Below are 26,672 nucleotides of genomic sequence, written 5' to 3' on the forward strand. Positions count from 1 at the left end.
GGATTTACTTCTTCCAGGGCAGGTGTTGATTCTAACAGACAACACAACTGTCATGTGGTACATCAACAAGCAAGGGGAACATTCTTAGCCTCTATGCAGGCAAGCAATGATTTTGTGGGAGACTGCTCTCAGTTTACAGCTCAATCTTCAGGCAAGGTTTCTGCCAGGAGCACAGAACTCCTTAGCAGATGTGTTGAGCAGGCAATTATGGATCCCCACAGTGGAAATTGGATCCTCATGTATTTCAGAAATTGACAGTGTCATGGGGAACTCCAGACATAGATCTGTTCGCTTCTCCACTAAACCATCAGCTGCCAAAGTTTTGCACAAAAGGTTTCATCCCACAGCTTGGAAAGTGGACGCTCTTTCTTTCAATTGGAGCAATCTTCATGTGTATGCCTTTCCTCCTCTGCCTCTCCTCCCAAAGGTACTTCTAAAGGTCAGACAGGACAAGCCAAGGATGATTTTAATAGCTCCAGATTGGCCTCGACAGCACTGGTACCCATTACTGAGAAGACTGGTACGGAAGCCTCCATGGCCTTTGCCTTCGATTCCACACCTGTTGTCACAGGAGGACAGCCATTTGCTGAATGTCAAACTTCACTCTCTTCACCTAACGGCCTGGCATATTCTGTTTTGAACCATAGAGGGTCTCAACTTCCACAACATGTTTTGAATGTGATTTTGGAAGCTAGAAGACCTAGTACAAGGAAAGTGTACGCAGATAAATGGAAGAGATTTTTATTTTGGAGTGCAGCAAAAGATTTTGATGTTTCTGAGCCTAATTTGAGTGTGGCTCTTCAATATCTTACTGAGTTACTGGACAAAGGTTTGTCTTTCTCTTCTATTAAGGTTCATGCTGCAGCAATTTCGGCTCACTATGATTGTGTCCCACCATTGTTTTCTCATCCTTTGTTCAAGCAATTTCTTAGAGGGGCAAAGAATATAAGACCCCCACGAAGAGCTCCTACTCCTGCTTGGGATCTCAATTTTGTGTTGGAGAAACTCACTCTACAAACTTTTGAGCCTGCAGCTACTTCTGAGTTGAAATATTTATCATGGAAGACTGCTTTTTTGTTGGCAATTACCTCTGCAAGAAGGGTTTCTGAATTGCAGGCCCTTATGGCGGTTGAGCCTTACTTGATTTTTCATAAGGATAGGGTATCATTACGTACTAATCCTTCCTTTATGCCTAAGGTGGTTTCTAGTGTGGCTTTAAACCAAACAATTCATTTGCCTACTTTTTATGCAAATCCCCAAAATAAAGGGGAAAAGATTTTGCACACTTTAGATGTACACAGGCAGTTGCGTTATTTGGACAGAACTAAAGGGTTCAGGCAGTCTCAGCAGTTGTTTGTTTCTTTTGCTTTGAGTTCTCAGGGCAAGCCTGTGTCAAAACAAACTATTTCTAAGTGGATTGGGTTTTGCATTGCTTTCTATTATTCCCATCATGGCAAGGAGATTCCAGCTGGGATTAGGCCTCAGTCCACTAGGGCTACTGCCACATCAACAGCTTTTTTGAGGGGAGTGGCAACCAAGGATATTTTGGAGGCAGCTACTTGGAGTTCAGTGCATACTTTCTCTAGGCATTATCACCTGCCACTTTACTCTACTCTAAATCCAGGGCTGGTTTTGCCACTGCTGTTTTGCAGGGCATTTTGGCAGCTCCTGCTTCCTTGTAGTTAGCCATCCTCCCTTACCTCTGCTTTGGGATTCTACCCAAGTGTAAGGACTGCAGCAATGTGAGATGAAGAACATAGTACAGTTTTGTACCTACCATAAATGTAGATGTTCGAAGATCCACATTGCTGCAGTCCAATTTACCCTCCCTCCTTCCCCTCTGTAGTTAGAGGCGGTTGTGTGGGTTGGGTTGTACATATTGTGTATATTGTATATATATGGTACATATAGTTAGTGCAAGGGTGGTTGGTTGGTTGGTTGTTTGCTGTCTTTTGGTTTTGACCTTTATTTTTGGGGTCTTCTGACATCTGGGGCAAGAAAAGACTGAGGATATGACGTCGGTCATGCGCATTTGTACCCTGACGTCCTGATGTCAGTCAAATGCGCCTTGACCGACGTCAGCCTTATACTTTGATATTCGGGCCGACCGAGGACAGCGGACTACCCAAGTGTAAGGACTGCAGCAATGTGGATCTTCGAACATCTACATTTATGGTAGGTACAAAACTGTACTTTTTGTACCTACCATAAATGTAGATGTTAGTGCTACTACAGCTGCAGTCCAGGTTTCCCTCCCTCCTTCCCCTCTAGGGGTCTTCTTTTATGGTGTATTTGCTTGCAACTACTGGTCTTTGATTATATTGCATTGCATTATTACATAATTGTATGTATTGCCTTCCTTCTGGGGGCACCTGACATCTGGGGCAAGAAAAACTGAAGAAAATGGCGTCTGCTGGTTCTTTTATACCCCTGTCGCACTGACGTCAGGGAAGAGGCGACGACAACCGACGCCGGACCTAGACTTAGGGAATTTGGCCGACCGAGGACCCGCCTGACGACATGAGAACCCATCTGTTATGACTGCAGCTGTATTGGCACTCTAACATCTACATTTATGGTAGGTACAAAACTGTACTTTTTTCCCTCCAGTTCCCTTGATTTCCAAATTCCTGCAGAAAGCATACAGGTTGAACAGGTATCCTCATTGCCCCCTTTCTGGCCTTCTTAAATCTGGTTCACCTTTCTTTGGCCTCATCTAATTTGCCTGCGGGTGATTCTGGAACAGATTCCAGATTTGCGGTCTTGCCCCTCAGGATATACTCACCTGCATGTCCAAGGACTGAAATTAACCTCATGGTTTCTCCAATTCCAATGATGGCAAGGCATTCCAGGCTTTCATCCCTGGTCTGAAAAATTGATTTCTGCTCCTACTACTGCCAGGGAAATCTACAAGAGCAAATTGGAAAGATTTTCTTATGAGCCTAGCAGAAACAAATAGATCTTTTTACTGCTCCCCATCGAAAGTTTTGGATTGCTTGGCTTCCCTTTTCCAAAATGGAGCCAGCTATTCCACTGTGAAAGTCCAGCTAGCAGCTATTTCTAATTTTCATATTGAAGAAAATTAGTCATAACTGGCTTCATCTAAACTTTGCAAACTGAGAGGAACCTTTTTACTTCTCCCCTATATCAAGGATGCCACTGTTTCTTGGATCTGACTATAATTTTACAAGCTGTAGTTCTTTCTCCTTTTGAACTTGTGGCTAAGGCAGACTTGAAATTTCTTTAATGGAAAACTTTTTTTTTTTTTTTCTGGTAGCCATCTTAGCAAGAAAGGTTTCAGAGCAGCAAGTCTTTATCTCCTTGTCTAATCTTTCATAAAGATAGATGGGTTGGTACTCACTGTTACCCTTTCTTGCCCAGAGTGACTACAGAAAATATAAATCCAATCTATCAACCTTCCTGTTTTCTTTCCCAGTTTTCAAAACCAAGGAGAGTATACGCTCTACCTTCTGGATGTTTAGATAATTGTTTTTACTTGGAAAGAAATGCATCTTGTGGAAAATCAGAACAGCTGTTTGTATTTTGTATTTTCAGATGTAAGGAAAGGGTTAGCGGTTACCATGACTACTGCTACTAAATAGTTGAAAAATTGCATTTCCTTTTTTACTCCTCCAAGAACAGGCCACTACCAGGCTAAGTCAAGGCTCATTCTACAAGGTCCATGGCAATTTCTCACAGTTTTTGGTCAAGACTGTATTGATGACATTTGTGCAGCCGCTACTTGCTAAAGTCCCCATACCTTTGTTAAACAGTTTTAAGTTGGACATTCTATCTGGGAATAGAACTGCGTTTGGCTCTGCAGTGCTCCATATCTTCCATGAGGGCCACCCTAGGTTATTGTAGTTGGGGACTCATGTTCTTACCGTAACGTTCCATCAGTGTTGTCAGTTTCATTCTTCCTCAACCTCCCCTTCCTCCCGTCTATGGCCAGACCTGTTGGATATATACATGGGGACCACAGTTCCTGCTTGAGCTCCTGATCTGTCCTCTGCACATATATTTATGGGTGCATTTTTGTTTTAACTTAAATTTATGTGCATGTACAGGGTTTCTGCAAACTCTGATGTAGGCTGGGGGAATGAGGCATTATGGGTAGGATGGGAGGAGCTCTAGCTTAAGTTTTGAAAATGGCTGAGAGGTTGAATGAAATTAACAGATGGAATTTTAAGGTAAGAACATACGTTTTTTTCTTCAGTTGTACACTATTTACCATCAAGGGAACTGTAGAAATAATCCGTTGCATTTAAGGAATTTACTGGACTTTTTTCCTTGTTCCAAGAAAAGAGGGCATATGGAGGCCCGTATTAGACTTAATCCTGAACACCTTTTTAAAAATTGCAAAGTTCAAAATGTTCCTCTAGCCGCCTCCTGTGATCCTTTATCAAACCTACACTATTTCCCCTGATACAGAACATTTCTAGTATCCCATTCCTGTTTATCCATGTTTGAGATTTTGTGCTTTGTAATTCCATTTTCAATTTTCAGCATTGCAGTTTGGTCCTGTTGTAGCCCCAGGGGGTTTCATAAAATGTCTAGCCTACATTTTACTATTCTGCAGACTTCAGGGTACCCACACATTTGGTCAATTTTCTCATCCAGGCTCCCTCAAAAGACTAATATTGTATAGCATCTTCAGTTCAGTCTAGATCTGGTTCTTCACCTAGGTTTGACTTGAAGAAATCTGTCAGCCTTCACTGGATCCCGTTTTTCCTAGGATACTGTCCAAACAGTGTTTGCCTGTTCGCATGCCATATTTAGGAAGTTTTGTGTGTACAAATGATAACTTTTTTCAGATTTCATGAGGAAAACCCAGTGGCACAGTCCAGGCACAGCATTGTCACCTTCTGAATATCCCAATTCTTCTCTTTTTACTGAAAAACATGCCTTGAAATGACCAGGTATCACTCAACCCAAGAGTATCCCTTTGTGGTTCCCTCTTACTATCAGGTAGTCTCCACAGATGCTTCAAGTCTGGCCTGAAAATCATATTTTATGAATGCAAGTCCAAGGAGTATGAGTGTTCAGGCTGGGTTTGGTGTCCTTGGTGTCAGACTGCCGCGGCCCTGTTACCTCAGCAAATGGCAAGGAAGAAACTCCTCATCTCTGCAGGTTACTCAGAAAAGCTGGGAGTTTATTGTAGCAAAGGAAATGATTCTGTGATTTGTACTATACATATAGAAACTGAATGAATTGCCTGGGTATGAGGCCCTACTAGGTTAAATGCTCTTGGCTGTCAAAGCAATTACTAGAAAAAGGAAATCCTAAAGAATTCTATGTTGAACAGGAGATGAAACAATCTGAGGTGGGAACTTTAGAAAAGGGAGGCGGAAAGTGCATATAAATAAATGGCACATGCGGAAACAATACATACAGAATAGTGTTAAGGAGGTGGAGTGGAATTGTAGGGACTGCTGGAGTTGGGCAGGCTATAATCGAATAGTTTGTACTGTATACGATTGAAATAAAAGCATTTGTAACTGTTTTCATTGCTGAATGTGTACGTGTCATTATGTAATATATGGTAAGGCAGTAAATGTGTGCCCAGTGTTCATGAACTTTAAGACTAATTGTAAAGTAGTTGGAGCTCTGACCTTTGCTTGCACACAGTATGTACAGCTTTCAGCATCACATGATTAGACAATGAAGGGTCACTTATGCATGCTTAGCTTTTCAGTAGGAAAGAGTCGAACATTAGGTGGCCAGCAGCTACGGCTGATGCTCTCATCCCACTTGTTTGTTCCCTGGTTTGCCACAATCTTCTGTTTTCTGGCTGTCATTTGCACCTCTTATTTGCTATCTTCCAGTTAGTCTTTAGTGAAGACTAAGCCTAGAGTCATCCTTTGGGTCATTCCTGTGGTAGGTAGGGTCATTTGTTCTAATTGAGATTGGTGACTTACACTGGCCATTTGATCCTAGTACATTGACTGGTAAGTCTTGGCTCCATTATTCAAACTCTTCAATTTCATTTTCTGAGACCCTAGATGTCCTTCAAGAATGCAACTGCAGTCCTGACATATGGGTTGTCCTGCCTCAGGCAGCCCTTCGGTCGGCCGGATTCCAAAGTCTGGGTCTGGCGTCGGCTGATGTCGCCTCCTCCCCGACGTCAGAGCGGCTGGGGTATAAAGGCATCCGCCGACGCCATCTTCAGTCTTTCTTGCCGAGCGGTGCCCGAAGGAGAAGCAGTTGGCAAGTGCCGGTCGGTCAGCTCCTGTGTTTTCAGTTACCAAAGTCATCTAAAAGCTAAGTACCCCGTTGGGGAACATTTTTTCTTGCCTCAGCCGATGTCAGAAAAAATTGAAAAAGTTAATTGTTTGTCTTGTGGTAAACAAATACCTCATAAGGACTTCCATTCTTACTGCCTCCCTTGCCTGGGCCCAGACCACGACGTCTCGGCCTGTGCTGCCTGTGCTTGCTTTAATAAGCGCACACTCAGGCGCCGGGCAGAATTTGCCGAAGACTTTTTTGGCGAGTCTTACGCTTATATCATGCCGTCGGAACAACCGACAGCACAAACTACCAAAAAACGCAAGGACCGGGACCGACATCCTCAGCCCGCGTCGTTCACAGATACCACGCCTAAGCCCTGCGCGAGTGCATCGGTCCCTTTGGAAGCGGTAATTCAACCGCTCCAGGCCGATGACACCGCTTTAACATGTTCTTCGGTCCCGGAGATTTCACCGGTGCCGGTTGTTGATTTTCCTCCAGAAACCAAATCTCTAGATCTACCCGACACCATTCCTGTGGACCTAGTTACCCCTGCAAGTGGGGCAGCTAGGCCTCCGGTATCCATGTCCATCAAGGCCTTTGCACGTGCTAAGGCTGCCAGCCAGGCCAAGTTCCATCCTAAATCTACTTCTCAGGGCCCTTCTAATACAGATCATGACTCTAGCTGCAGATCTAATCTCTCTTATCAGGGGTTCTCAGCCGCACCCAGACAGGGGTTCTCAGCCGCCTGCAGATAAAAGGCCTAGAACGGAGCAGGCAGACACCCTCTCTTCAGATGAAGCCTCTGGGGATTCAGAGCACTCAGATACCCAAGAAGAATCCTTCCAGGCCTATGAGGACTCTGATGCTGAGGAATTAAAATTCCCTCTGCCTCTCCTCCAGAGGATATTTCTTTCGGTGAAGTTCTCCACTCCATGAGGGAACATTTTCAGTGGCAGGGTCAGGAATTCTCTGATTCCAGGAAAAGGCTACGTACCTTCCTTAAGTTACCCCAGCACAGACCTTTAGCTATCCCTCCAGTTTTGGATGTCCTGGATGATGTTTTCTCAGACTCCAGTGCTTCCCCTGATTCTCTTCCTCCTGCTCCTGTCAAGCCAGACAGATATTACAGGGTCCCTGACACTCAAGCATCTCTTTAAGGCCCACTCTGTGGATCTAGAAATTATTTCACAGGGCCCCAAAGGAGTGGCTACTTCCTCTGCCAAAAAACCTCTGCCCGCTGACAGGGAAGCTAGGTCCCTGGAGAGATGGGGCAAAAAAGTTTATACCTCTTCCACCCTTGCCATGAGGTCACTTAACTGCCTTTTGCATATGTTTCAGTACCAGGATTACTTAATGGATGATTAGCAGAAAAAGTTAGCCTCTCCTGAGCCTATAGATAGAAAGGCATTGCAGGATTTGGTTCATAATACTCATCAGGTTAGCAATCATTTTCTTCAGTGTGGTTATGATGCATTGGAAGCTTCATGTAGGTCAGCTATGACAGGGGCCGTTATACGTAGACATGCTTGGTTGAAAGAACAGCCACTGCCAGATCATGTTAAAGTAAAGCTCCTGGATGCACCTCTGGATAAACGGAAGCTTTTTGGTGCTAATGCTCAGGATGTGTTGAAGCCTATTGAGGAAAAGGCAAAATCAGTACAGTCAAGGATTTCCTCCAGGTTCAGCCACCCAGATTCAGCAGGAATTGGCCTTCAAAGAATTGGTCCTTTCCAGACTCTGACAAGTTTCAAAGGGGAAAAAACAGGCGTGCTCGAGGTAGAGGGCAATACCGAGGCTCCTACAGGGGCCGCCAATGGCAACCACCAAATCAGAGAAGTGACGCAGGTAGTTCACCTGCACCACAGGGACAACCACAATGACTTGACTTTCACTCCGCCTACCAAGGCTCAAAGAGAAGCACCTCTAGGCGGAAAATTATCCTTTATTCTCAAAGAACTGGCACATTTTAACCAAGGACAAATGGATTCTGGACATAAAAGACAAAGGTTACAGGTTCCACTTCCATACCTTACCAACGGGACAAGGCATGCCAAACCTGCCACAAAATCAAAGGACAGAGGCGCTCTTAGAAGTTTCAAAGCTGTTACAAATAAAAGCAATAGAAAAGGTTCCTCCTCAGGAACAAGGCCAGGGATTCTATTCAAGACTGTTCCTTGTTCCAAGAAAAGAAAAACAATGGAGGCCTATACTGGACTTGTCCGTTCTAAACCCTTTTCTCATTGTGCCAAAATTCAAAATGCTGACGTTGCAGCAACTCCTTCCCATGCTGGGCAAGGGGTCTTGGCTGGTTACTCTGGACCTCAAGGAGGCATACCTGCATGTCCCAATCAGACAGTTGCAGAAGATACCTCAGATTTCTTGCAGGAACAGAGCATTATCAATTCTCAGCATTGCCGTTTGGCTTATCTACTGCGCCCAGAGTATTCACGAAATGCCTGGCATCAGTTGCACATTGCAGGCTTCAGGGGATTCAAATATACCCTTACCTGGACGACTGCCTCATACAAGCAGACAGCAAACAAACCTTGATAAAAAACTTGGATTATGTCATTCAGTTGCTACAGGCTTTGGGATACACAGCCAACATTTAAAAATCAAGACTATTGCCATCCCAAAAGATTATTTTTGTAGGAGCAAAACTGGACACACAATCACAAATGGCTTTCCTCACAGAGGAGAAACAAGAGCATTTACCAGATTACTTTAAAAGCCTAGCAAAGCTTACCCAGCTGACCGCAAGGAAGACCCTGCAGGCCCTGGGGTTCATGGCATCTTGCATTCTGATCCCTCTGGCAAGACTACACATGAGAAAGCTACAATGGTACCTAAAAAGCTTGTGGCCTCAAGACAGCCACAACCTAGAAGACGTAATACCACTCATTCCATGCCTGCAAAGGGAATTTTTGTGGTGGGCTCAAGCAAGTCATTCAAACGAAGGCATGCCTTTCAACAAAGCTCGAGTAAGTCAAACCATTACAACAGATGCCTCAGACCATGGATGGGGGGCACACAGAGGGCAGATGCATTCAAGGACAATGGACTCCCATGGAAATGCATCTGCACATAAATCAAAAAGAGATGTTGGCAGTGATACATGCAATAGAAGCCTTTGGAAAATCTCTTCAAGGTAATCTGCTAATAAGGACAGACAACACCACTGTCATGTGGTATGTAAACAAACAAACAAGGGGGCACTCACTCATATCCCCTCTGCAGATTAACAATGACTCTCTGGGAAAAGTCTCTGAAACTGAACATCCACTTACAATCCCAGTTTGTTCCGGGCAAGGACAATGTTATGGCGGACAGGTTGAGCAGAAATTTATTGGATCCACACGAATGGATGCTGCATCCACACATTTTCTCACAAATAACTGCATGGGGAAGACCGGACATAGATCTCTTTGCTTCTCATCTCAATCATCATCTGGACAGGTTCTGCTCGAGGACACACCATCCTCTAGCCTGGAGAATGGATGCTCTTTCCTTCAGCTGGAAAACACTAACAATTTATGCATTTCCTCCTCTACCATTACTGACCAAGGTGTTACTGAAGATCAAAGCAGAACAACCAAAAGGAATCTTGATAGCTCCAGACTGGCCAAGGCAGCACTGGTATCCCTTGCTACTGAGCATAACTCACACCAAACCGTGGCCCTTGCCTCAATGGCCTCTGCTCCTAACTCAGCACAATTACAGGACTGTTCATCAAAACCTGCAAACATTGCAGCCGACAGCTTGGAGGGTTCCATGACTTTGACCCATGTCACCCTCTCCGAAAAAGTTCAGGAAATCTTGCTGGAAGCACGCAGACCTTCCACCAGGAAAACCTATTCGGCCAAGTGGAAGAGATTCATCTGGAATGCCAACAAGGGCCAGGATGCATCAGTGATGAGCATACCTCAGATATTAGAATACTTGGCAGAAATGTTTCATAGTGGCCTCTCATATTCTTCCATTAAAATTCACGCTTCAGCAATCTCAGCAAATTACAACTGTGACCCACATGTGTTTTTGCATCCTTTGCCAAGACAGTTTCTAAGAGGGATAAAGAATATCAAACCTCCAAGAAAAATACCAGTTCCTGCATGGGACCTCAATTACGTCTTGGAAAAGTTAACTCCTCCTTTTGAACCAGCAGCATCTTCAGAAATGCAATTTCTCTCCTGGAAAACGGTCTTCCTGTTGGCAGTTACCTCGGCAAGAAGAGTCTCTGAGATACAGGCCCTCATAGCAGTACCTCCCTTTCTCATTTTTCATCAGGACAGAGTTTCTCTAAGGACCAATCCTTCATTCATGCCAAAAGTGATATCCAGGGTGTCTCTAAAGCAATCCGCCTGCCTACTTTCTTTCCCAATCCTCAAAATAAAGGGGAAAAGCTGCTGCATACTTTGGACATACACAGACAATTACGCTACTACTTGGACAGAACAAAGACCACCAGGAAGTCTGACCAACTACTTGTAGCCTATGCTGCTGGAGTGCAAGGAAAAGCAGTCTCCAAACAAACAATTTCAAAATGGATTGGACACTGCATCAGATTCTGTTACTCTTTCCATGGAAAAGGTGTGCCAGCCAATATTAGGCTACACTCCACCAGAGCTATAGCCACATCCACAGCCTTTCTAAGAGGAGTGGCTACAAAGGACATTCTAGAGGCTGCTACATGGAGCTCCGTGCATACATTTACCAAACACTACAACCTGCCATTATACTCCAGATCCCGAGCAGGCTTTGCTTCGGCAGTCCTGCAGGGCCTTTTAGCTACACCATCCCTTGCTTAGATCCTACCACCCCCAGCTTGGCTATGGTATTCAACCCATATGTCAGGACTGCAGTTGCATTCTTGAAGGATATAGTACAGTTTTGTACCTACCATAAATGTAGATGTCCGATTGATATGCAACTGCAGTCAGGTTTACCCTCCCTCCTACCCCTCTGTTTTTTTCCTTGGGTCCATTCTCCCCATTCCTATATTAGCTGGGGATATCTGTTATGGTGTATCTGTTTATTGCTGTTGTGCATGTCTGGAATTTTTGCTTATCCATTCACAAAATTTAGCCTTCCTTGGAGGGCACCTGGCATCTGGGGCAAGAAACACCAAAGAAGATGGCGTCTGCGGATGCCTTTATACCCCAGCCGCTCTGATGTTGGGGAGGAGGCGACATCAGCCGACGCCGGACTCGGACTTTGGAATCCGACCGACCGAAGGGCTGCCTGAGGCAGGACAACCCATGTGTCAGGACTGCAGTTGCATATCTATCGGACATCTACATTTATGGTAGGTACAAAACTGTACTTTCCCTGGTGTTGCAGGAGTAGTTGGATGTTTGAAAAGTGCCGTTTAGATGAAAAACAATGAAGTACTGGATATGTTCACTGAACACATTTTATGACCTAATTTGAGTATTTACCCAGGATATTAACTTGCTCTTTTGTTTTAGGTTTTGGTTTACTGTGCTAAAAATGGTTTCAGTGTTAATAGATTGTTTCAGGTATCAGACTTGGAAATTTTGTTTGCCTTTTTAACAGAGGATTGTGGAAATTTTGGAGTCACCTCAATGCTTTCATGTTCAGTGACTTGGCGCTAAATTGGGAGCTGGCTTATTTTGTTTTCGTTTTGGGCCAGATTGTGTGTGTCAATATCTAGTTAGTGAATGTCTAAATCTGACATTCACATTCCAGCACAGGGGAACAATAAGTCTGAATACAGTGAAGCCCCCAAAGTGTTGTGTCCTGCTGTAAGCGACTGCAGTAAGGGACTACATTTTGGGTTGGGCTGAGATTAGTTGAGTTTGCAGGTGATGGGGGAGGGGGGGGGGCTTTATGTGTAAAGCAGTTGGGCTTAATCCAAAAAAATGCCTTCATGCATTAGTTGTTTTGCATGGTCTTTAATACAAGTATTCAGTACTGCCATGTTTGTCTGATCTGTTTTTTTTTCTCACTGTACAGACGTGGCTTTTTGGTTATGAGCTGACTGACACCATCATGGTCTTCTGTGAAGATAAAATAGTTTTCATGGCTAGTAAGAAAAAGGTGGAGTTTCTCAAACAGATTGCCAACACCAAAGGGAATGAAAATGCCAATGGGGTGCCAGCCATAGTATTGCTGGTGCGAGAAAAGGTAAGACATTCTGCAGAGCTCTGGGTGAGTGCTTGTTAATGTGAACATAAGTGCATGGTGGGGGAGCAGATATGAGCAGCAGTTACTAGATGAATTATGTGGAGTCGGAGGTACATTGCTATCCAGCAGAGTTTTTATTTCAGGTTCTGAAAACTGTTGTCAGTTTTGCCTCTGGGGAGAGCACCAAGTCACTTCAGTAAGTAGAGTTTGATACTGTGTTCAGAAAGGGCGCTTTGATTTTAACCATATGAAATGCTAAACTACTTTGAAATCTGCAGTGGATTTCCTTTTCTGATCTCATCTTGGTATATTCTGAAAGTTTTCTACCTTTCCTGGGGGTGACTTGGCTTTACTGGCATGTCCTACACTAAACCTAGATAACCACCTGGCATCTGTGTTCTGTACTTCTATGCTGCTTTCAGTTTGGATTGATATTAATGCACACCATTGGAAGGTTATTACTTCTGATTGGATTATCTTTTAAATGCTTTTTTTGGCAGTCAGAACTGGCACCAGCTCTATCTGTATTACTGGTGGTGGGTAACCACATGACTGGAAGGAGAGTCTAGTATGAAAAAAGATCAGGGTTGGATGGATGGGGAGAAAGTAAAGAACCTGGTTTCCAGCTATTGACCAAAACCCTCACCTTTATAGGTTTTCCTTAAGTTGGCCTTCTGGAACTCTTTTCCCCTCGACTTGAAAGGGGTTGAATTTGAACCTGCTATCTGCTGCTGCAGAAAGCAGCAGGGAAAGGCACACCTTGGGCAGCCTTCTTGGTGTATGGCTCTTATGCCTTTGGCACTGACCTTTCCAGGTATGTATGCACGGAACAAGAACATGACAAGGCAGTTTGTGCAGAGTATGGTTGAGACCACCAGTGAAGGTACATTGATAGAACTGTGGCTGAGCCAGTGTACTTTTTTCCATTCAAGTCATGTGAGGCCCGGTGGTAAGAGCTGCAGTGCATGTCTTCTCATTCATGGTGCATCCACAGTGCAGTGGTGTCGCACTGTACCACTTTAGTTACAGCTAGCGTTTGAATTACATCTGCATGGCATTTATACACTTGCATATTCTGGCACAGTATGCTACTTGTCTGGTAAACACTTGAGACTCATTTTAAAAAGGTATTTCAGTAAATGCAGTTTCCTTAGTGTAACTTGAGATGCCTGCTTTTGGTTTGTTTGGGAAAGGCTGTCTGACAGTAGTGACCAGGTGTGTACAGTGAAGTATTTAATACAGTAATAGTTATAACTAGCAAACTTTGGTTTTGTTTGTAGTTTACTTTTATGTATGAGGGTTTAATATAGTAAAATAGTGGCAGGTATACACTTAGCCATGTTTCAGTAGATTCACTGTACCATTTATATGAAACTGGGGAGTGTCTTGCATGTAACTTCATCGCGCGTGCCATGTTTTGGTTCTCATGAATTTGAGTGAGAGTGGTCAGGGAGTGCTTTAAATGTGTACTCCTTGTTGCTTCTGATTCCTAATTTGTCACTATCTGATGTGGAAACATTACTTGGGACTCTATACCTTTTATAGCAAAATAGGATAATGGTGCTTGTTTGCCAAGTGCTTGACAGATGCAGATGTTCCTCGTGTTTCACTGTTGCATTATCACATTTGGGTTGTCCCTGCCAAGGTAGCCCTCGGCCGGCCCGAATACCAGAGACTTGGTATTTCTGCGTCAGTTGCTGTCGCTTGAGGACTGACGTCTGGTAGTCAGTGGTATATAAACTAAGGCAGCTGATGCCATTACATCAGTCCTTCTTGCTGTGCTGCCTGAAGCAGAAGCAGTTGACACGAGTGCCAGTTGGCCACTACCTGAGTTTTTGTTTCCGATCTGAAGTCTTCTAAAGCTAAGTACCATGTTGGGGATCCTTTTATCTTGCACTAACTGATACCAGAAAAAGTTAATAATGGTCTCGGCTGTGGAAAGCAAGTACCACACCGAGCCTTCCACTCTTAGGGTATCACTTGTCACAATGTCCCCTGTTGCTTCTGTGCTTTGTCAAACACCAGAACTGTCTGTCGTTGGGCCCTTATTGTAGCCAGATATTTCCTTTTACAGGCCTCTAATTCCGATATGGCTTTGGTAAGCCATCTGACATCTTCTGATAAAATGTAAGATAAAGACAGACTGTGCAGGTTCAAACCTGCCAATGATGCTCCCATTAAGCTAGTTATCAGTCCTCTGGTACTCTGGTGCTTTCACAGCCCCTGATGCCTGCTTCAGTTGATTTGCAGGCCAGTATAGAGACTCTTTTGGAGTCAGTTATGCTGCAAAACTTAGTCTAAGGATCCTGCGGTCATCTTTACCTTGGATGGGTCCAGAGCTGCTGAGCAGGCGCCGGCTGCTTAGGAAGTCCTTCGCACCACTGAATCTTGACACAAACTATCTTTCACCATTACCGTTCTTTCGAAAACAGAGTTCCTTAGGCCCAGGGCTCGAACCACACCCAAGAAACAGACGACCCACTCAGGCACGTGCTATCTTGCCACAGTGTCAAATGCTTAAAATGGCAGAAGCCCTTATGCTGATCGGGGAAGTCGAGCTATCCCTTCCAAAATGGAGATGTTCCCTGTAGATTTATCTGAACAAGAGTCCGATGACTCTGGTACATCTGACTATGAAGACATGCAACCTCTCTCCACTTATGAGGAATTCTGATGCAGAGGATTCCATTCCTTCATCCTCTTCCCCCAGAGGATTTTTCCTTTGGGGAAACCCTTCATACCTTAAGGGAGCAATTCCAATTAAAAAGAGACTCCAGGAATTCCTTCATCTTCCACAACACAGACCCTTGGTCATCCCTCCAGTCCTGGATGGTGGTGGATGATTTCCTTGAATCCAGTTCGACTCCTGATGGCCTACTTCCTGCTCCCAGAAAACCAGACAGGTACTAGAGTCCCTGACTCTCTCAAATATGTTTTTAAAAAATCCAACAGCTGACCCAGAGGTAATTTCTCAATGGCCAAAAGGGATTAAAGCAACCTCTGCTAAGAATTCCCCCCACAGACAGGGTTTCCTGAGCATTGGACAGATGGGGTAAAAAAGTGTACACCTCAGTTACTCTTGCTATCGGGACACTAAATTGTCAGTTCCGTATGCTTAGATAGCATCATACCTTGGAACTCCTTAAACAAAAAAATGTCTTCCTTTCTTGCTTGGGCAGAATCTAAAGATTTACAAGACTTAATGCATTCTGCAAGTCACGTAACTAAAACTTTGCACTGTGGTTTTTGACGCCCTAGAAGCTTCTTGCAGGGCAGCAGTCACTGGATCTGTTTTTAGAAGACCTGCATGGCTTAAGGACCAACCTCTGCCAGACCATGTCAAATCTACCCAAATGTAATGACTGTAACAGTGAAACACTAGCATAGTATAGTTGTGTACACTTAACATAAATGTAGATGTTGATGTGTTCACTGCAGTCCTGGTTACCCTCCTGCCATTCCCATTTTTTTCTTGCTATGCCTCTACTTTCCTTTACTATGCTTTAAAGCCTTTGCACCTGAAATCTGTGGCAAGAAAGTGATGTAATGGCGTCTACTGCATGTTTTATACCCCTGACGTCATGGAAGAAGGGACAGCAACCGATGCAGGACCCAAGACTTTGTTAATCAGGCCGACTGAGGGCAACCTGCCAGCAGATTACCCAAATGAGTAGATAGACTCCCCCTATGGTAAGTTGTCTCATTGACTTAACTTTAAAACTTCAAAGCCCTTCTCAACTGACTGTTCCTTTAGGGGGGAAGATTGCTCTGCAGGCAACAAACTGGGAACTCATTACCCATGACAAATGAGTTTTAAACATAATTTCCCAAGGATGCAGATTCCACTTCAGACTTTACCAACCCCAAAAGGTTGGCCAGATCTACCCCCAAATCAGTGGGCAGGGGCTCAAAAGCATTTCTCTACTAAGTATAAGGGCTATTCAAACTGTCCCAGAAGAGGAAAGGGGGCAAAGTTTCTACTCATGACTTTTCCTGATGCCCAGAAAAAAAATGACTCCTGGCATCCTATTTTGGACCTCTCCATCCTTACCACTTTTTTGGTGATCCCAAAATTCAAGATGCTAACTCTTCACCAGTTGCTTCCTATGCTAGTTAAGGATGCCTGGTTGGCAGCACTGGATTTAAATGAAGCCTACTTTCACATCCCAATCAGGGAATCTTGCAGAAGATAACTACTCTTGAAAGCAGGCTTCATGCACTATCAGTTCACTACACTGCCCTTTGGCTTATCGACTGCACCCAGGGTATTCACAAAGTGCCTAGCTTCAGTCATTGCATTTTGGAGGCAAATAAATATACAAATGTACCCATACCTGGACAATTGTCAAATTCAGGCAGAAAGCCAGAACATGCTATTAAATCATCTGGCGTTTGTACAAAAAGTGTTAACTTCTCTGGGGTACACCATAAACTAAAAGAAATCGCATCTTGTACCCTGCCAACAAATTGTATTCTTGGGAGCAAGCTTAAACACAACATCCCAGATGGCTTTCCTCACGCCAGAGAAATATATAAAATTTTTCAGTCTACTTGAAATTACTGGCCACCAAGACCTTGCTATCTGCAAGTCAAGTCCTGGCAGTAACTTAAATACACTTGAAAACATCCTTAGCTGGCTCTCCACTACCTTTCCTCAGGAAACCATAATCCTAGGGGACTTCAATATTGATTGGAACTCCTGCATATCCCCCAAACCCAACTGTCACCTAAACCTCTTTACTTTTCAGCAAACCATAAACTCCCCAACTAGGATTCACAAAACCACCAATGAACAGGCCATCTTGGACTGGATATTGGTCAACAATAATCCCCTCTCATATAAAACTGGAATACTCCCTGACAATATCAGTGACCATTTTCTCACCTATATCACTAAACAAAAAAATAATAATCACAAACAGGCTAGCTATCGTACTATAACAAAACAAACTTCATCCTTCAAAACTTCCTTGATGAACTAAGGATGTAACCGGTCAGCTCTAAAACACCTCCCACTTGATAAGGCAGTTACCCTTTTCAACAACACATTCCTCCAAATTCTTCAGCGTCACACCCCCTCTCGCTTAATTAGAATAGGATCCAAAGCTGCTCCTTGGCTTTCTAAAGAAACCAAACAAACAATGCTATTAAGGAACAAACTATGGACAAAATGGAGAACTACTAAAAACCCAACTAACCATCAAAACTTCAAACACCTTCGAAATACTACAAAAAAACTCACCCTTCTTGATAATTTTATTTACCTCCAATATCAAGAAAATCAAAATCATAACCTCAAATTCTGGTCAGGAATCAAACTGCTTCGTCCAGGGAATTTCAAAACACCTACTCCAGCTAACTTAGCTCAGACCCCACCTAACATAATAGCCAATACATTCAACAACTTTTCTGAAACAATCACCTCTCTAGCAAGTACCATGGTTCCCCCCACATCCCTTCAAAATACCTCTCTTCATAATACCCCCACTCTAAAATTTAGTACAATCTCCACAACCTATATTCGTAAACTACTTTCAAAACTTTAAACCATGTACTCCTTCAGCCGACCAACTACCAGCTGAATATCTGCAGCTAGCAGCAGAAGTACTAGCATACCCAGTCTCCATCTTAATTAACAGAACAATAACCAAATCTACTATTCCTCCCCACTGGAAAGTCTCCCATATCATTCCACTGCATAAAGGAGGAAACACTAATGAACTTTCTAATTTCCGTCCTATATGAAATGTTGTATACACTATCAACTATTAAATCATCTTCTACATAATAACCTACTGGCAGACTTCCAACATGGTTTTAGACTTCCATAGCACTTCCACTGCTCTTCTCTCCTTTACAGACTCATCAAAAATCGCAATAATAACCTATTCTCCTCTGCTTTTTCTTGACCCCTCTAAAGCCTTTGATATGGTGAACCATCACCTTCTGCTTGACGCTTTGAAATCTCTTTCCCTTGACTCTTTGGCATTGCGCTGGTTTAACTCCTATTTGAAAGACAAGAAACAAGCAGTCCTTTGGGACAGCCATTTATCCTCTCAACTCCCAGTCACTATCGGTGTCCCCCAAGGATCCATCTTGGGTCCCCTTCTCCTCCATATTTATAAATAACCTGTCTACTTTACTCCCAACATCCTCATGCATTCAGTATGCAGATGATTCAACACTGTTCTGCTGTATCTCCAGCTGAACTTCATTCTTCCACACAAAGTCTTTACAGCAGCAGAAAACTGGTTCCAACATATCTGCCTCCTCCTTAATCCCAAAAAAACAAATTATTACTTTTTTCTCCAACCCTCAAATCTGCCCCCTTCTCCTTTTCTATTCTCTCTGACAATGGCATTATTACACCTGATTGTTCCACTAGACGTCTAGGTTTTACAATAGATAATCAACTAAACTTCGATTCCCACATTGACCTAACCATCAAAGCTGTCAAAGATAGGTGCCCTCTATAGACTTAAGCCCTTTTTTACAGCAGCTACCAGGGTGTCTCTAGCACAAACTCCTCTAATCTCTACATTATTGTATTCCCCTCCATCCTTTTATCAACCTATCAAAATCTAACCTTCAGAAACTTGCCACATCCTACCACAGCATTGCCAGGTTTGCCACAGGTTCCCAATTTCGTACCCATCATTGTGTTAACCTCAAAAAACTTGGCTGGCTTGAACTTCAAAATCTTATTCTTCTACATCAATTAGTTACCACCCATAAAATTCTCCATTACCCTACTAATACACCTTATCCCTTACAGGAATCTTACTTCCCTCCGCTCAGAACTGCTAGTAGCTACTCTCAAATCTTAAAATAAATCTGGTGACTTCTTGTTCACAAATGTTGTTGTCTCATACTGGAATAAACTTCCTACGGAACTGACTAATTTAGGCTCATCACAACTTTTCAAGAAACAAAGAACTATTTCAAATCACACTGGCTTTGCCCTTGCTCAAATCCTGACTGACCACAGCATCCAACTTTAATTAGTTTCTCTCCATTACCTGTTATACATCCATCTCCTACTTGTCTCTCTCACTAGTACTACTCCTCTGTAGCTTACCTAGCATCCACTTGGATATTACTATTCCTATAATATCACTTTCTCTTTACACTAGATATATTACTGCAACCTGTCATCTCATCTATTTAAACCTGTATGTTGCTTCCTGCTGTGCAAATCTGGTTCTTAAAACTATTGCCTGGCACAAATGTTTATCGTAATTCTGCAGATATTGTATAAACTCTATTGTTTTATTATTTTTTTGTCAATTAAATTTCCTGTTTCTGCAAAGAATATGGGATTAATGATGCTAGCATTTTTTTATCTGTTAAATTGCTGCTGTACTGTCACTATGCTACGTTGGAAGTTTTTTTCTTTAGATTTTTATATTTGTATTACTGTGCTTTTTTTAATGTTTATTTACTAGTATATATAGTGGAGCTTTTCTTCTCGGGCCTCTGCTGAAAATGGACATATATCCAGCCAGACTTGCCCGGTCAACAAATGTAAAATAAAAATAAATAAAATACTGCAAGCCTTGGGGTTCATGGCCTCTGGCATTCTACTAATTGCATATACAAGAGTACATATGAGGAAACTATAGTGGTATCTATAAGGCCTATGGTGTCAACATTCTCAGGATCTAGAAGCAATAATTCCTATTATACCTTGCCTACAGATGGTTCCTTTGGAGAGCAGAGGCCTGCCACCAAAACATGGAACTGCCATACACTCTATCCCTTGCCGCCCAAACCCTAACAGACGCATCAGACTGTGCATGGGGGTTGACTTGCCAGGGAAGTGCATTCAGGGCAAATGGAACTCAAGTCAAATACACCTGCATATCAATCAAAAAATGTAGCTGTACAGAATTCTGACAGTCTTCAAAGACCACATTCTTCAAGAACAATAAATGGTAAAGATGGACAGCACCAGTGTTATGTGGTACGTAAGCAGGGGGTTAATCACTCGTACCCTTTATGCAGACTAGCCATAGCTCTGTGGAACACAGCCTTGAGCTACCAAGTGCACCTACAGGCTCAATTCCTGCCAGAAAAGCTAAATGCACTGACAGACGAACTAAGCAGAAATTTTGTTGACCCAGACAAGTGGAAACTGGAACAAAGGGCATTCAACATATTGACAAATGGAGTCCAGAGATAGACCTGCTTGCCTCCTCCCTGAACCACCATTTGGACAGTCTGCACAAGGACTCACCACAAACAAGCTTGGAAAGTGGATGTCATGTCCTTCACTTGGAGAAACCTTTGTTTTTGTCTTTCATCCTCTCCAAGGTGCTACTAAAGATGAAACGGGACAAGCCAAGGACGATACGGATAGCACCAGACTGGCCACTCCAACACTGGTACCCCCTCTTGTGCAGTGTCACTGTCACCATGGCACCTGCCTCAGACCCCTACCCTGCTGTCCCAGCAGGAAGGCCAGATTCTGCACCCTCTGTTTTAAACCCTGAACCTTGCAACCTGGCTAATTACCTGATCTCTGTTACCATCCCTCACTGAAGTGTTGGATGTCATTCTGGAGGCAAGGATGCCTAGTCCTAGAAAATGCTGAAAAATGGAAAAAATTCTGTTCGTGTTTCACTGTTGCAGTCCTTACTCTTGAGTTATCCTGCTGGCATGCTATATGCAGTCTACCTGAATTCCAAAGTCCTGGTCTGCCGTCTGTTGCTGTCGCCTCTTCTCTGACGTCAGTGTGCCATGGGTATAAAAGATGCAGCCAACGCCATTTTCTTCAGTCTTTCTTGCGCGGTGCCCGAAGCAAAAGCAGTTCGCAAGTGCCGGTCAGCCGACTCCTGAGATTTTCAAATCTGAATTTCAGAACCAAAGTCTTCATTAAAGCTAAGTACCCCATTGGGGAAACTTTTTTTCTTTCTCCAGACCGATGTCAGAAAAAGTTAACCATTGTATTTCTTGTGAGAAGCAAATACGTCATAAGGATTTTCACTCTTGCTGTATTCCTTGCCTAGGCCCTGACCACGACATTGCTAGCTGTCTTTTTTGTGCTAGATTTAACCAATGCACTATTAAACGTCTGTTCGATTTTGCATTTCATTACTTTGGCCGAAGGTTTAATTATATCATGCCGTCAGAACAGCCGACGACTGGAGTTTACAAAAAATGCAAGGACAAGGAAAAGGATAGGCATCCGAGATCCACAACTGATGAGGCCTCGGTTAGGCCAGTCGCCGGTTATTAGTGAGGTGCTTTTGCAGCCCCTGGCGCCTGCTACCTGAGAGCCACAGGCAGCTTCCAACTCCCACGTGGAGCTGACTGGGCCTCTGGATACTCAAAGTATTGGATACTCTGAAATAATTCCCTCAGATGGGTCCGGAGCCGCTGAGCAGGCATTGGCTTCTGAGGGTGTCTTCAGACCTACACAGTTATGTTGGTCTTCAGCTTCAAAGAGTAAAGCAGCTCTAAGGACAAAAACAAGTACAGCATTATCCTACTCCGACTTCCATGCCTAAAAAAAATGCTTAAAATGGCCGAACACCTAATTACTTTGATCAGGGGTTCCCATCCCCCTCCTAAGAGGCCTAGGTAAGAGACCGAATATGATTTTTCTGATCAGGTTTCTATTTCCTCTGATTCCTCTACGGAACAGAATTATTTTCCTCCCTTTGAGGATTCTGATGCTGAAGAATCCATTCCTTCAGCCTCTCCTGAGGATTATTATTTTGTGGAAACCCTGCATACCATGAGGGGAGCATTTCCACTGGGAGAGCTAAGATTACTCGCAATGTAAGAAAAGGCTCAGACTTTCTGCTACTATTCCACATGTTCTAGACATTGTGGATTTATTTTAAGAGTCCGGCCTGTCCCTTACTCTTTACCCCCTGCACCTGCTGAGCTAGACGGATACTACAGGGTCCCAGATTCTCAAATTCCTATATAACAACCCCACTGCTGACCCAGAAATTATATCTCAGGGTCCCAAAGGGGTCAAAGCTTCCACTGCAAAAAACCCTGTCCCCTCAGAGGGATTCTAGGGCACTGGACAGATGGGGGGAAACAAGTTTACACTTCTGCTACCTTGGCTGTAAGGGCTTTAAATTGTCAGTTTCATATGCTTAAATATCAGCAGTAAATGTCACTGCTTAAACAGAAAATTTTGACAAATTCCAAATGTTCGGGCAACAAGGAAATGCAGGATTTATTGCATGCAGCTGAAGTGGGAAAGCATACTTTGCAATGTGGTTATGATTCACTGGAGGCCTCTTGCAGGGCTGCTGTTACAGGTTCTGTTAGAAGGCATGCTTGGTTAAAGGAACAGAATCTGCCTGATCATGTTAAAGCAAAATTATTAGATGCTCCATTACAGCATGATACTTTGTCTGCGGCTAAAGCAGAAGTGTTGAAGAAAATGGAGGATAAAGCGAAATCCATGCAGACAGTTAAGGATTTCTTACAGGTACAGCCCCCCAGATTTAGCAGGAACTGGCCTTCAAAAAATTGGTCCTTTCCAGTGTCAGGCCACAGAGGCAGATACAGATGTCCCAGAGGCAGATCTCAGCCCCAAGGCTCATACAGGCCTAAACAATGGGGTGCTCCTATCTCCAAAAGCGGAGAAGACAAATCACAACCTTACAGGAAACAGTCCCAATGACTTTCCTCTGCCAGACCCAAGCACTTTTCCATTGGCAGCCTCTTTAGGGGAAAAATTAGCACTTTTTTCATCAAATTGGCAAATGATTACCCAAGACAAATGGGTCTTGAACATAGTGTCCCAGAGATGCAGGTTCCATTTTCACACCCTGCCAAGGGCAAAAGGTATACCAGACCTGCCACACAATCAATGGGCAGAGGAACAAGTGAATTACAGCCCTCATGGACATGAGGGCCATTCAACAAGTACCACAACAGCAGCAGCAGGGGCAAGGATTTTACTCTAGACTTTTCTTGGTGCCCAGAAAGGACAAAACCTGGAGACCAATACTGGACCTGTCTATACTAAGACGTTTCTGGAGGTTCCAAAATTCAAGATGTTGACTCTACAGCAGCTACTGCCCATGCTGGGCAAGAAGGCTTGGTTCGTAACTTTGGACCCAAGAGGTATACCTGCATGTCCCAATCAGACAATCTTGCAGAAGATACCTCAGATTCATATCTGACTTAATGCACAACCAATTCTCTGCACTGCCCTTTGGCTTATCTACTGCGCCCAGGGTCTTCACAAAATGCCTGGAACCAATTGCATTTTGCAGACAGAGGAATTCAAATATATCCCTACTTGGACGACTGCCTTATTCAGGCAGAGAACAGACATTCTTCTAAAGCATCTGGCATTTGTAAAAAGATTACTAATTTGGCTAGGGTACACAGTAAATGAAAATAAATCAAAACTGGTACCCTCTCGAGATAATATTCCTGGGTGCAAGCTTAAATACACCTGCCCAGATTGCTTATCTCATGCCAAACTAAGGCAACTGACTTGCTTCAAAAAGTTGGCAACAGAGACCCAGTTATCTGCAAGGAAAATCCTGCAGGCCTTGGGCTTTATGGCATCCTGCATTCTACTAATTCCATATGCAGGACTGCATATGAGGAAACTACAATGATATCTAAAGTGTTTGGACTCTGCATTGCTACAGCCTGGAGACAGTAATTGCCCTCATTCATTGCCTGCAACAGGAGTTTCGATGGGCACAGGCCTGTCACCACAAGGATTTGCCATTCACTTTGTCCACAGCCAGACAGACACTGACGATGGATGCATCAGATTATGCCTGGGGGGCCCATATGGCAGGAAAATGTATTCAGGGCACATGGCCTGCAAGCCAGATGCATCTTCATCAATCAAAAAGAGGAGATAGCTGTTCAGAATGCCCTGACAGCTTTCAAGGATCTACTTCATCCAGGACAGCTACTGATAAAGATGGATAATACTACGGTCATGTGGTACATAAACAAGCAGGGAGGCGCACCTTCCTACCCCCTCTGCAGACTAGCAATGACCTTGTGGGACACGGCATTGACTTAAGTTCACCTGCAAGCACAATTCCTGCCAGGAAAACAAATAATTCTGGCAGACGAACTAAGCAGAAACCTCATAGATCCCCACGAGTTGAAGCTGGATCCAGAAGTCTTCAGCATAAGGAAATGGGGATGTCCAGACACATCTATTTGCCTCATCTCACAACTGCCAGTTAGAGATTTTGCACAAGGATTTACCACAAACAAGCATGGAGAGTGGACGCCCTATCCTTCAGCTGGAAAAGTCGAACAGTATATGCCTTTCCTCCACTGCCTCTCCTTCCCAGGGTTCTAAAGGTCAGACAAGAGAAGCCAAAAATGATACTGATTGCACCAGACTGGCCACGCCAGCACTGGTACCCAATCCTAAAGAGCTTGTCTCAAGGTCCAGCATGGATATTGCCTCAAACTTCTCACTTGCTGACCCAACAAAACAATCCGATCCTGCACAGCCAACTCAGGACCTTTAAATCTGGCAGCATGGCGGATAATGTAGCCATTCAGAACACATCTCTTTCAAAAGCTATTATGGATGTCATCTTGGAGGTCAGGAGGCCCAGTACCAGAAAATCTTGTGCAGAAAAATGGAAGAGATTCTGTGCTTGGAACCAGGAACATGGCATTGACGCCTATGTACCAAATATCACTCATATTTTAGAATACCTAACTGAGATGCTGGACAAAGGCCTTTCCTTCTCATCAATTAAGATCCATGCCTCTGCCATTTCAGCCCATTACAATACGGAACCACCTATCTTTTCTCATCCTTTAATATAAGGCAGTACCTCAGAGGGGTCAAAAACATCAGGCCTCCAAGGAGAGCACCAATTCCGGCATGGGACCTTAATTATGTCTTGGAAAAACTCACACTGCCTCCTTTTGAGCCAGCCTCAACAGCTGATATAAAATTCTTATCCTGGAAAACAGCTCTGCTCCTAGCAATAACCTCTGCAAGACGAGTCTGAGTTACAAGCACTTATGGCTCTGGAACCTTATAATTTTTCATCCAGACAGGGTTTCTCTGAGGACAAACCCAACATTTATGCCTAAGGTGGTGTCCAGTGTGGCCCTCAACCAAAACCATTCACTTGCCTTCCTTTTATCCAAACCCACAGAACAAGGGTGAGACAATTCTGCATTCTTTGGACATGCATAGACAGCTACGCTTCTACTTGGACAGAACTAAAGCTTTCAGAAAGACTGAGCAACTTTTAGTGCCATATGCTACAGGATCACAAGGAAAGGCTATCTCAAAACAGACTTTCTAAATGGATAGGTCACTGCATCAGTTTCTGCCATTCTCAGCATGGCAAATCGGTGTCCAAGGGCATTAGGCCTCATTCTACCAGAGCAGCAGCCACATCAGCAGCCTTCCTCAGAGGAGTACCAATCAAAGACATCTTAAGAGGCTGCAACTTGGAGCTGAGTGCACACTTTTAGAAAGCACTAACACTTACCACTTCAAATCCAGAGCAGGCTTTGCCACTGCAGTTCTGCAGGGCCTCATAGCCTCTCCTAATCCTATTTAGCTCAGCCACCCTTCCTCAGCTTTGGGATTCAACCCAGGAGTAATGACTGCAACAGTGAAACACTATGAACATAGTACAGTTGTGTACCTACCATAAATGTAGATGTTAGTGTATTCACTGTTGCAGTCCAGGTTACCCTCCCACCGTTCCCCTTTCTTTTGATGGGGTTTATCTGTACCTCTCTATTCTATACAACATGTGTGGTGTATTTGCTTGTAGATGAAGGAAATGTTTCTTTACTGCATGTATTGCCATAATATATTTAGCCTACCCTTTTGGGGGCACTTGACATCTGGGGCAAGAAAAACTGAAGAAAATTGCGTCTGCTACATCTTTTATACCCCTGGCGCACTGACGTCAGGGAAGAGGCGACAGCAACTGACGCCGGACCAGGCCTTTGGAATTCAGGCCGACTTAAGGTAGCCTGCCAGCAGGATAACCCAAGAGTAATGACTGCAACAGTGAATACACTCTTAACATCTACATTTATGGTAGGTACACAACTGTGTACTTTCCGGGAACCAAACTTGGGATGGGCACAGCAGTGCCCAGTTTCCCTCAGATTTTACAATACTTAACTGAGATGTTTCCCAAGGGCCTAAATTTTTCCTCCATTAAAATCAACGCTTCAGCTCATTACAACACAGAACCTCCCCTCTTCTCTCATCCACTGCTCAAGCAGTTCCTCAGAGGGGCCAAAAATTTGAGACCACCCAGGAGAGCTCCCCGCGGATTCTTTTTAAAAACCCCCCAGCC

General features: G+C 43.8%; 1 protein-coding gene across 1 annotated transcript in view; it reads left to right on the forward strand.

Moving 5' to 3' along the window:
- Positions 1–26,672, forward strand: part of SUPT16H (SPT16 homolog, facilitates chromatin remodeling subunit) — a 3,088,153-nt gene that overhangs the window by 441,551 nt on the left and 2,619,930 nt on the right. Inside the window, exon 3 of the mRNA XM_044058195.1 lies at positions 12,202–12,372. Within this exon, the coding sequence (XP_043914130.1) occupies positions 12,202–12,372 (171 nt within the window). The remainder of the gene's footprint in view (positions 1–12,201; positions 12,373–26,672) is intronic.

The sequence above is a fragment of the Protopterus annectens genome, chromosome 16.part0 (assembly GCF_019279795.1).
Source record: "Protopterus annectens isolate FY-2018-M chromosome 16.part0, PAN1.0, whole genome shotgun sequence".
NCBI classification, from domain to species: domain Eukaryota; kingdom Metazoa; phylum Chordata; order Ceratodontiformes; family Protopteridae; genus Protopterus; species Protopterus annectens.